The sequence below is a fragment of the Halichoerus grypus genome, chromosome 2 (genome assembly GCF_964656455.1).
Source record: "Halichoerus grypus chromosome 2, mHalGry1.hap1.1, whole genome shotgun sequence".
In the NCBI taxonomy this organism is placed as follows: domain Eukaryota; kingdom Metazoa; phylum Chordata; class Mammalia; order Carnivora; family Phocidae; genus Halichoerus; species Halichoerus grypus.
The window spans coordinates 91,169,679-91,182,263 of NC_135713.1; the positions used below are offsets into that span (position 1 = coordinate 91,169,679).

At 41.8% G+C, this 12,585-nt stretch overlaps 2 protein-coding genes across 7 annotated transcripts in view; one reads left to right on the forward strand and one right to left on the reverse strand.

Annotated features, from left to right (window-relative positions):
• Positions 1-251, reverse strand: part of ATG10 (autophagy related 10) — a 404,709-nt gene extending 404,458 nt beyond the window's left edge. For both annotated transcript variants that reach the window (XM_078067096.1, XM_078067097.1), the window contains exon 1: positions 119-251. The gene's annotated coding sequence lies outside the window, so the exon portion shown is untranslated. The remainder of the gene's footprint in view (positions 1-118) is intronic.
• Positions 252-916: 665 nt separating this feature from the next.
• Positions 917-12,585, forward strand: part of SSBP2 (single stranded DNA binding protein 2) — a 284,133-nt gene continuing 272,464 nt past the window's right edge. For all 5 annotated transcript variants that reach the window (XM_078067103.1, XM_078067105.1, XM_036067208.2 and 2 more), the window contains exon 1: positions 917-1,072. In XM_078067103.1, the coding sequence (XP_077923229.1) occupies positions 1,011-1,072 (62 nt within the window). In that variant the 5' untranslated portion in view covers positions 917-1,010. The remainder of the gene's footprint in view (positions 1,073-12,585) is intronic.

Here is a 12,585-nt window from a genome sequence, read left to right on the forward strand (position 1 = left end):
GCATTTCTGGCAAGGGAGCTGTTGCGCGGTGGGCCACGGGGCTCCAGGCGTACAGGGGCCAGGGTAGGGGGCCAATGAGGCCCCAGGATTCACGGGCCATCTTTGGGAGGAGGCTCACCTCTAAAGAGGGGAGGCAGGCCCAAGGCAGGGTGTTCCCCGGGGAAGCAGGGCGCGGCCCTAGGGGCGAGGCGACGCCACCCCGGTGGCGCCGAGGGCCAGAGGCACAGTCCCTCCCCAGGAGGAAAGGCGAGTCGCTCTGGGTCGCTCAGACAGAAGGTCGAGGGAACAGCGCGTTTGTCCCTCACCAGCCATTCCTCTGGGAGCAGGGCGGGGGGCCGGGGGCGACACCCCAGGGAGTAGGGCTGCGGGCTGCAGAGATCAATTCAGGGTACTGGCGCGGGGTCACAGACAGGAGAGGAGCCGGAGAGGGGGCTGGTGGGGGCTCCCACGAAGGCTGGGGCCGTAGGTCTGTCTGTGTACTCGGCGGGCGCCCCGAAGTCTGGGGCCTCCACAGCTCCAGCTCCGCCGGCTCCTACCAGCGACTCCAGGCCGCACTTTCCCCTCCTCCCGGCGCCTTCTCTCCAGTGAGGAGCCGAGCGCGGGCGGCGCGGGGGGAGGGGCGGCGGCGGAGAGAACAGCCAGTTGTTTAAAATCCTTCTAGAGCAGTTTCTAATTCCCCCCTTGCGCCGGGGTTCGGAGGGGGGAGGGGGGAAAGAGAGCGGGAGGAGGGAGGAGAACGGAGAGGGAAGGAGGGAGGGAACCCGGGAGGGAGGGAAGGAGGGAGGAGACTGCCGCTTAGACTGTAGCCGCCACCGCGCGCTTCGGCAGGCCGGAGGGAGGGGGAGGCCTGTCAGTCTCGCGCGTTGCCTGGGCGAAGGGGGCGGAGCTTTGGCGTGGGGCGGCCAATAGTGGGGGTGGCTGCGTGGGTCGCCATGGGGACGGGGCTGTTCCCGGGGAGGCTGTGATGGGTTGACAGGTGCGTGACAGTGGGAGCTGCTCTCGGCACAAGCATGTACGGCAAAGGCAAGAGTAACAGCAGCGCCGTCCCGTCCGACAGCCAGGCCCGGGAGAAGTAAGTGTCTCCGCTTCTCACCCACCTCCGCCTTCACACGCGCGCACACACACGCACGCACTCGCACACTCTCTCGGAGACACACAGACCCAGACACTCTCCGCCCGGGGAGAGCCGGGGGTGGGCTGGCAGGGGGAGGGGTACACAAGGTGGGGGCGTGCGGTGCGGGGAGCGGCTGTTTCCCAGGAGGTGCTCGCGCGGGGCGGGCGGCCTTGGGGGGCTGCCGGCGGGAGGGAGCGAGTGTGCTGGGGGGCGGTGGCGGTGCTGGTGCCAAGGATGGAAACTTGTTTGGGTGATTGGGGGAAATAACCCGCGGGTTCACCTCCTCACAAAGTAACTTTAAAGCTGGGGTCCGGGGCTGCGGGGACCCGGAGCGCTGCCGAGGGTCGCGGGCGGGGCGGAAGGGGGCAGCTGCGTGAAGGAGGGCTCACGGTGGGACTATGGGTGTTTGGAGGGGCGGGCTGGGGTCGGGGCAGGCAGTGCGTGGGGCGCCGCGGCCGGGGCTCCGGCGCCTGGGGTTGGGGCCGGGATCGCCCGGCGAGGCGAGGGCGGCGGTGCCGGGCGCGCGGCGGGCGGAAGCCGGGAGCGGAGCGGCCGAGCGGGGCCCCGCGGGGCGCGGAGACGCGCGCGGGGCGCGGAGGGCGTGTGCGGGCGTGGGCCGGGTGGGCGTCGGGGCTTTCTCCCGCCCGCGAAGCGGCGCGGCGTTCGTGGTGCCCAGTGCCTCGCAGATCAGGGGTGGTCGGCGCCAGTGGCGCCGCTGAAGTTTGGGAGTCTAAGAAGGACCGAGTTCCCGGGGAGGAAAAGTGTGCAGGCGAGAAGCGGGATCTGCTGGAGCAGGCTGGTGTCTCTGCCTCTCCGGCAGACCCAACTCCGCGGCGGCGGCTGGAGAACTTTTTTTGGAGACTTACTGCCTCCCAAACGTCGGGGGGCCGCGGCTGCCTCGGCGGCGGGCCGGGCGACCCCCGCGGGGCGGTGGTCGTGGGGCGCGCGGAGTGGGAGTTGTGTGAGCTGCAGCGGCCGGAGGGAGGAAGGTTGTCTGGGGTGCGCCGGGAGCAGTGGTCCGAAAAGGGATTTGCCGGAAGGGGACAAACGTTGAGGTGGGGAGATACAGGTGTTAACTCCGGTGGGAGCCCAGAGGAGGCAGGGGAGAAAAGAGCCCCTCCCGGCCCGGGATGCTACCGTCACGGCACACTGCGAAGCAGGGCTGTTTGCTGCTATTCTTACGTACTTGTAACGGTGATTTGGTTGTTACTAAAAATGAGAGCGAATAGTGACTGTGACCACTGAGGAAGAACCCCTCTTTTCTGTGCAGCAGATCGGTGATTCCCAGTAACCACCTCCTCTCTGAGGGTGAGGCTTATCCTTGTCATTGAACGCGCTCTGCCTTTCCGAGGGGGTTCAGACTGGGGAAAAGTCTGAGAGCATCACCGAAGAGCTACTTTGGTTACCTTGCGCTTGGAAATAGCTTCGTAAATAAAAACCAAATACTCAGAAGACCGAGTTTCCCTCCTTCCTTTAGGCAGTTAGTAGTCTTCTGAAAGTTTCTTGTGCCCTAGGGATGGGAACATTTCCTAATCTTCGTGTTGGCAGCAACACACAATTCCCATAAGATTTAGGGGTGGCAGGCCTTGATGTAGCAAAACAAAAAAATTTAACGGAGAGATGCTGGTTTTGTTTGGTTTTTTTCCAGAGGTATTTTCTGAGGAGCTACATTTAGGAACTAGTTGATGTGCTGTGAAATATACAAAAGACGGTAATATAGCCTGGTTAAGAAACAAGTTACTAGAACTGAAGTTTTGAAATAACAGCCCAATTTTTATGCATTAATCATTTGGTTGTAATATATCTGATAAGATTAAAAACAGGATGTTTTAATGATTACAGAGTATTGGGATTTCATATTACTGAGAGTGAAGGAATTGAAATGTATTGAGGCATTTGGGGGTGGTTGAATTTGAGAATCAAAGTAATTTTGGATTTTAGTTAGACTCCCAGGAATGGTTGAATCTAATCTGTATTCTGATAACTTTGTAAAAAAAAAAAAATTTTTTTTTAAATTATCTGAGATAATAATGAGAATGTGATGTGTCTGTGGTGCTTTCTAGCCTAATTCTGTGATTCTGTCATGAAAACAAATAACTGCCACTTTTGCTGTCCAGTCTACCAAACTGAACACCAAGTAATACCTACTCTTGAAAGCAAAGTGGTGAGGGTTCTGCTAGATGGTGCTATTTGATTTAAATATATTTCTTCCATTCATTGTAATTGGCAGCAGGAATCCTGGACTAGTTTGCGTTATGAACCTAAATATAGGTGAAGAGGCCACTTTTGGGGAATTGACAGTCATTGTTCTGGGTTAATTGTTGCATTAATTTCTGGGTGAATGTTGTTTGAATCTAACACAAACATTGAGGTAGATTCTATTTTATAGAATAAACTTAGTTTCATTTTGATGGGAGAGTTGATCTCTCAGTTTTCCCCTTTACTATTCACTTGGGGGTTTAATGGCACTAATCTACAACAGTGTGCTAACTTCTGAGGATAGGAATCTTGAAGTTGTCTTTAAAGCGGATGTTACCAGATTAAAAAAAAAAAAATTAAGGTGGCATATTTTAAAAGGTACCTGAGCAAAAAAGAATTCTCCCTTAGTAAGAAAGTTAGAATTGTTCTGATCTTAAAAATCACAGAAATAACTTCTTTTTCAGTAATAAATATGTGTACATATTTATTTTGTTTTAATAAAAACTTTCTGAAAAAAATGAGTTATGAATAATAGCATGCGTATGAAAATACTGGTTTTATAATCTGTCAGGAAATGTGTTTTCGAATGAGTTCATGGCAGAGAGCTGACAAGTGCTTACCTGTATTATTATCTTTGCTTTCTCTTTCATTAATAACTTACTGTATGGAATACTTGAAATTAATTTGTAGGTTTTATACAGTGGCTATAGTTTCAGTGTACAGTTCTGAGCATAAAAGCGGCCAAAATCAGGTTATTTGCTTATTTTGCTGTTTTAATTTTTCTTTTTTAAGAGAGAGATGGGGGGAGGAGGGGCATAGGGAGAGGGAGAGAGAGAACCTTAAGTAGGCTTCACACCCAGCACGGAGCCCAATGCTGGGCCATCTGAAGACCCTGAGGTCATGACCTGAGCTGAAATGAGGAGTTGGACACTTAACTAAGCCACCCAGGCGCCCCTATTTTGTTGTTTTAAAGTCCAGACGGATCAAGTCTATACAAAGAGTTGGATTAGTTTTAATTATAGAGGGAGTGATTGAAAACCCTTGGTGGGAGGTGGGATGTTTGCATAGAAATTTAAATTCTGATCCTGTTAGGTCATTCCCCCTTTAGCAGTTTTTCTTTGTAACACTGATCACAATTATAATTAAGTAACTATATAATTGCTAGTTTAATGTCTAGCTTCCTCTAAAATGTAAGTTTTTTGAGGGTAAGGGATGATACTTCTAATTTCCTCTCGGAGCTATCCCTGACATTAAGGACAGGGCCTTTAAATGTTGAAAGCACCAAATAAATACTGTGGAATAAATGAAGATGTTAGACTCAAAGGAATATTTTTTTCAGGGTGTGGAAAAAATTTTTTTTCTATGACCTCCAAAATAAGGACTTTGGAAGTTTGAGTTCCACATTCTCTAGCTTAGTTGTATTTCAAAAATAGCCAATGACAACAAAACAGTAATTATTATTTGTCATTCTATATGCCAGCTACTGTGTTTGGCATTTTATGTATATTTTCTTTAATTTTCCCTACAATTCTGCAACATAGTAATTTTTTTTCTCCATTAAAGAGATATGGAAACTAAAACTCAGACGTTAAGTAACTCAGCCAGGGACACATTGCTAGCTGGGTTTCCAACAAAGATTTCTCTACCTTTAGAACCTGTGGTTAAAACTGAAAGATGTATTTTTTTGGTATACCAGATTGCCTTCCTGATCTAGGGTAGGATGCTACAGGTTTAGGGAACGGTATTACATAATCAGATATAACAGACTTTAAAGATTTGATGAATTCTTAACCCTTGGTGCACCTTGATGCTTATACCTTCCAATATTTTTTTTTTTAAGATTTTATTTATTTATTTGACAGAGAGAGACACAGTGAGAGAGGGAACACAAGCATGGGGAGTGGGAGAGGGAGAAGCAGGCCTCCCGCCGAGTAGGGAGCCCGATGCCGGGCTCCATCCCGGGACTCCGGGACCACAACCCGAGCCAAAGGCAGACGCTTAACGACTGAGTCACCCAGGCGCCCCTATACCTTCCATTTTGACGGACTGCAGATTTGTGTGTGGTGTGGGCAAGGCATAGAAATTTTAGGAGTGAAAGTTCGAAGCCTTAAATAATGACGAATACTTGTTTCTTCAGATTTTTTCTTGCAGGAATTTTGTTTGACCTCTTATGGTTTGAAATTAGATAGACATTGTAGCTGTGAACAGTTACTGTATGAAACGTTGTTTAACTTTAAGCCATACTGTATCCCACATTGCCACAGAAAGAATAACTGGCAACTGTAAATACATGAGTGGTGATTAATACTTTTATTAAACTAATTGCATCTTTTAAAATTATATAATAGCACAGAAAGATGAATCTTCTATAAAGCAAAGTTAAACATAAGATACACATACCAAACAGTGACATCATACTAAGTAAACTTGTGAGAAACTATGGAAATCAAACTGTGCATCTAACCTGGGGCTCTGAAAAGTAACTTTGGTTTTTCAGTTATGAATCTTTTAGTTGAATATACCAAGAAACAAATACTGTATGCTTATTTTTAAGTGGTTAAGTCTAATGAACATTTAAATACCACTCCATATAATAGAGCAATTGTAGGGATTAGTATCTTCCAGCATCACCTTATTCCCCCCTTTTTTATTATTGTCACTCCCCTAAAAAAATTGTAAATTTTTTTTCTTCCTTTCTGAAGGAAATAAAGTTAAGACAAGTGAGGTAATGCAAATCTCTTCAGAAACTTGTTTGATGGGCATTTAACAGTTAAATCACGATTTCTAAAACTAGTTAACGAATACTTTTTTGGGAATGAAATTTTCTGTATTACATTGACTCTACCCTTCCCAATCCCCAAAATGTTTACTCCAAAATACTAAATAACTTGTATCTAACATGTCATCTTAGCTGTGAGAGTTTTTCTATTGATTGATCTCTTTTCCATTATTGTAGAGGAACCTAAAAACCAACTTTTTTGAAGGAACAAACCTAGAGAAAAAAATATGTAAGATGTTGAGAGTTAAATTTTAGTATTGTTTATCCACAGATTTTTTTGGCTCTAGAAATAGTTTTAATATTGTAATGTATTTTTTCAGTGCTGTGAAAGAAAAAAATGAAAAGTTTATTCCCACGCTTTAGAGGCAGTTTGCCATATAAAACCAAATTAGGATGAAAATATCATTAAATTTTATTCTCTCTGTAGTAGTGGACCAAATGTATCTCACATCTTTAATTATTACTAGAAAATAGAATTATTTTGTTTTACAGGTAAAACATACACTGTGGGCAGGGGTTGAAATAATGCCTAGGTTGCAGTTTATTAACATTTCAACCCTGTAGTTGAGAGTTAAAAGTAAAATTTGGGAAAAAATAATTTTGAATTTAGAATCTTTTTCTATAGAGATCACAACTGTTACATTAATGTTGGGGTATAGGATTGAGGATTAATGTATTGGGTTTAGAAAACATGATAGTACTTCTTGGACTATATAACTTAAAAATACGTATTGAAGATAATTATAATTTTATTTTGGAATATGTGGAGATATTCTCTACTGTTGTGTGTATATTATTGCTTTGACATTGGTATGGGAATGATAAAACATTTGCATGCTGGTGACGTATTGTTGATTTGTAATATGTGAGCCTCTGTAAATGTGCTAAAATATTAATTTTATTAATAACTTATTGTTTCCTTAGGGAAGGACTTAAAATAGCATTGGAGCAATAGGATAAGATATATTTGTTAATATCTGAAGAGAGTTTGGAATAAAAAATAAGTGCTTATATTTCGATTTTAAACTTTGCTTATCTGGTTTTGTATATAATTTACATATTTAACATCTATTCATGTAAGGTTTTGTAACATATGTATATAACTTAATATGAGTAAGACTGTGAAAGTTATTCAACTATTATACCAAAACCATGTATTCCACCAAAAATGATCTGAAGAGTGGTCCACCAAAATTTATGTCCTACTTGTTTTTAGTAATATTAGAGAAATATTAGAGGCTATTCTTACCTTCCCCAAACTATATATCTTATTCACTGTGTGAGGACATTGAAAAACAGGTGGAAAATTGTCCACCCAGGGAATAATAGAGTGTTTCCAGGTGACTTTTAATAGCCCTACAGGCTGCCCAAATTTATGTTTGGTCATAATGGGTAACTGGTAGTTTTTGTCAGAGTAGGTTAATAGTTTAAAGATATTTGAAAAGTGGAGCTAATATAGTTACTGTAATTTTTTTTTTAAAAGATTTTATTTATTTATTTGACAGAGAGAGACACAGCGAGAGAGGAAACTCAAGCAGGGGGAGTGGGAGAGGGAGAAGCAGACTTCCCGCCGAGCAGGGAGCCCCGCTGAGCAGGGAGCCCGATGTGGGGCTCGATCCCAGGACCCTGGGATCATGACCTGAGCTGAAGGCAGATGCTTATTGACTGAGCCACCCAGGCGCCCCAAGTTATTGTAATATTGTCAAAACTAAAAATTTATCTGGACTCAGAAGAGCCTGGACAGTTCAGTGCAATGAAAGAATTAATACTCATTTCTTTTTCATCTTTAAAAGAGACACTTAAGTTGGTGTCACACTTTTTAGTAATGATGAAACTACCCTGACATTTTATTTTAGGAATTTTGATGATTCTTTTTCATGTAGGACCCTAAACATCTTTCCAACAGTAATGAGCCATCGTAACATTTCAAATCACAATTCAGCTAGAGTAACCTTGAACCAATGACCCGGCTATCTCCTATTTTTGATCTTCTGTATTAATTTTGCTTCGTGGTATATCATACAAATAGTTCACAGAAAAAATTGTAGAGACTGAAGTATAACACTTTTTTTCCTATTTTGAAAGATTTTTTTTTGTAATTGTAGGTATAGTATAGTTTTAATAACTAATATAGTTTAATTATTAGTATAATCTAGGCCATATTAAAATACTGATGAAATACTTGTGAAAGTAAGAATAGTAGATGAAAATTTATATGTGGCTCTGTGCATGTAAGCTGAGAGAGGAGTTGATGCCAAGAACAGGCTCTTACCTGAAATTGATACGGTTATTTTTCTTTAGTGATCTGATATTTGGCTTGATTTTCCTTTTATTTACCTACTTCAAACTTGAGAAAGAACGAAAGCTACTTCAGTGATAGAAGAAAGCTAGGTAAATGAATTATTCTATTAAAAATGCTTATATTTAATAGGATTAAAATAAATGTTTTCTGAAAAATAAGAAAATCCTAAATACTTCATAAATAGCTTGTGGAGTTTTGTCATAGAAAGTTATTCTTTAGTATTAACAAAAACAGCAATGCTATCATTTGAATATTTTGTTTGTTTGACCCATTACTTGCATTGTCCCATTTAATCCCTTCAAGAATTCACTAGACTGTTAGGTGCTATTTTCTGTTAATGTTACAGAAGAAACAGAGGCTTAAGAGTTTATCATGCTTTTGGCGGCAGGTATTAAGACAGGAGATAGAAAATGGTTTAATTGATCAGGGTTTAAAAAGAAATCTCACATAACAGGATGTCTGGAAGAAGTAGTTTCAGAGTTGATTCAGTGACTCAAGAATATCAGGGTTCAGGCTCAGTTTCTTTGCCATTCCTCATGGTTTCCCTCTCATCAACACACCACGTTCCCAGTATCACTTCCTCATACAGCCAAGTCAAAGGCAGGAGGAAAGGCAAGGCTTTTCCTTCTTGTGTCTCATTAATCTGGAGGAAAACCTTTTCTTAAAGTTGCTTAGCACTATCTTCTTATGCCTTTTTGAAGAGAATTGTAAAAATTCCCTACCCTAAACCACTTACTGGCAAATGTAATGGGATTACCATAATTGGCCTAAGTCAGTCATCTTCGTCCTCTGGATTGGAAACCTTTCTCCCCTGTACCTGAGCTGCCTGAGCAAAACTGGAGATCTTTGGTAAGGAAGATATATCTTGAGGGTATAAAGAGAATACAGTGAGACCCCTCCTTTCATGGGACTTACTTTCAGTTTTGAAGGAAAAACATAACAATAAACAAGTAAATAAATACAGTAGGCAATTTCAGATAGTCATAAGTGCTAAAAAAAAAAGTAAAGTAGGGTAATATAGAAAATGACTGGGAGGCTACAGTAGACTGGGTGGTCAGGGGAAGGTTCTTGGAGAAGGAGATATTTAAGCAGAATCCTGAGTAATATTTAAAGTATCAGTCATGAGAAGATTTGGGGTTAGAGAATTTCAGACAGGTCTCAACTATAATTGAGGAAACCTGTCAGCATCAGCATAATTACTCAAGGATATGTAAAATATGAGTCAAATTTGGGATAAGAACCTATGTTCCCTGGAGCCTGGTTTTGTTTTTTTACTGAGGAATTGAGTGGTGGGTCTAGTTTATCTGGGGTTTCCTAAGTAATAAGATTGACTGTCTTATTTCTTGAACCCCAGGGATGTACTTGTTCTAATAAGGACAGTGGAGCTTATGACTTTTATAATAACATTAATAGAAATAGCTAAGATTTATTGAACACTTAAAACCTATTTTATTGACAAAGGATGGTACAACTGGTATAATTATTTCTTGTAAGTTCTCCAGGTTGGATTAGACCCCCTTACTCTATGCTCTCGTAACCTCTCCTTGTCCTTTTCACATCTATCATAAATTAACGAATTATTTGCATAATGTTTTGTTTAATGTCTTATCTTCCAGTTAGATTGGAATCTCTCTGAGGACAAAAACCGTGGTGTCATCTTCTCCGGTGTATTCCCACTGCTTAGCACAGTGCTTGGAATTCTGATTAGATAGTTGTGGAATAAATGAGTTAAGGATGTAATATATAAGGAGCTTATAAATATATTGCAACACAATATCACTACATCTAGTTTATTTTCTCCTCAATATTCTAATATTTGGTACCAGGATTATTATGTAATTTCTAAAGAAGAGTTTTCTATAATATGGGCATTTAGTGGTCATTTTGTGAATTTTAGGACTACAGGAGATTAACTAGTTGTGTTACTCAGAAATGCATGTGTATTTTTAAATATATATGTTTTTATTTCTATTTTTTATTTTTTTAAAGATTTTTATTTATTTGACAGAAAGAGAGCGTGCGCACGAGCACAAGCAGGGGGAGCGGCAGACAGAGGGAGAATCTGGCAGAGGGAGAAGCAGGCTCCCCACTGAGCAGGGAGCCCAGTGCAGGGGATGTGGGGCTCCATCCCAGGACCCTGGGATCATGACCTGAGCTGAAGACAGATGCTTAACTAACTGAGCCACTCAGGCGCCCCTAAATATATATGTTTTTAAATTTATTTTAGAGAGAGAGAATGTGTGCATGCGTGCGTGAGTGTGGGGAGGGGAGCGGTAAAGGAGGAGAGAGAATCTCAAGCAGAGTCCACATTGAGCATGGAGCCTGATGCAGGGCTGGATCCCATGACCCTGAGATCATGACCTGACCGGAAATCAAGGTCCATCGCTTAACCGACTGAGCCACCCAGACTCCCTGCATGTATATTTTTAATATGAATTTTGGATAGAATAATCTCCTTTTCTTTGTGTTTCAAAAAATTTAATAATATAAACAGAATTATACTTCATAGTTTCAAGGTATTTTAATGTACTTTGTATTATTTAAATCTCACAATAATTTTGTGAAGTAGGTGATAATTGTCATTGGCTATTGAGATTTATAGGTGGAAACTGACTTACCCAGCTTAGGTAATAGAGTTAAAATGTGGCAGAATTGAGCTGTATTTACATTTTTTTGGTGCTAAGGTCAGTGTTTCTTTCCTTATACTATAGCTACCTCTTTTAAAATGAGAGATTGGGGTGTGGAGCCTGCTTAAGATTCTTTCTCCCCCTCGTCCCCTTTCTCCCTCTCTAAAAAATTAAAAAATAAATAAATAAAAATAAAATAAATTGAGAGATTCGTATATATTTCAAGAAGCCTTATGTATGGATTTGATTCAGCAGAGAATCATGGATTAGATAGTAGTTTAAAGTTTATGTCAATACTTTGGTTAAGTGAAAAATATTGTTATAGTGTGAGTTAAACCCAATCTTTTTTTTTCCTTTAAAGATTTACTTATTTTAGAGAGAGCACATGAGCAGGGGGAGGGACAGAGGGAGAGGGAGAGAGAATCCTCCCATCAGACTGCCCATTGAGTGTAGAGCCAGATGTGGGGATCTGTCTCAGGACCCCGAGATCATGACCCAGCCGAAATCAAGAGTTGGCTGATAACCACCTGAGCCACCCAGGAGCCCCAGTTAAACACAGTCTTATTCAGTCTTATTCAATACTCCAAAAATGCTACATTATAAGTAAAACCTGATATTTGAAATCTTTATGCTTTTGTTACATAAGTTAATTTGTATAGGATTTAGGGTAGTTTGAATTTCTAATTTGTGAAGGTTTAGGCTCTTTGATCAACGCACTCTTCTCTGTGCCTTTGCCAATTAGCTTCAATTTGCAGAGCTGGAATAGCAATAGGGAAAGGGAAGGGTTTTTTTCCCCCTTCTATATACCTCACTCTAATAAGGAAGGGAAAGTTCTTTGATACGGATTAATGATAGACTATTCTTACCTTGTTTTTGTTTTTATCATGATAACATATGTAACATAAAATTTACCATTTTAACCATTTTTAGGTGTACATTACAATGGCATTAAATATATTCACATTGTTAGGCAACCATCACCACCATCCATCTCTAGAACATTTTCATCACCCCAAACTGAACTTTATACCCAATAAATAACTCCCTATTTTCTCTTCCCTCCAGCCCCTGGCAACCACCATTCTGTTTTTTTGTCACAAGAATTTGATTATTCTAAGTACCATGAATGAGTGGAACCATGTAATATTTGTCTTTTTATGTCTGGCTTTTCTTCTTGCTCAATCCCTTCAGCAACTTTATAAAGTAGATATAATCCTCATTTTACATAGAGGAAACTGAGTTTCACTGAAGTTATATACTTTGTCCAAGGCCATAGTAAGTTGCATAGTCTGGATTCAAACTCAGGTTTCTTACTTCATTGCCCATTTTAACCATTTTGCCTGAGTGTTTCATAGCTTAATATGGGGAAAAAATAACGGGAGTTGTGAGGGTGGGGAGTGGGAGGGGAATGCTTGGATAGTTCTCTTCACAAGTATCCACCATTTTTAGTTGGGGTGGGAGGCAATAGAGAAGAGAGGTGTTAAGGAAAAAGATTAAAGAAAGCATTTTACAGCTGCTAAAAAGGTGGGCAGAATTATATAGCTACCAAAAGTGTTCCACAAGT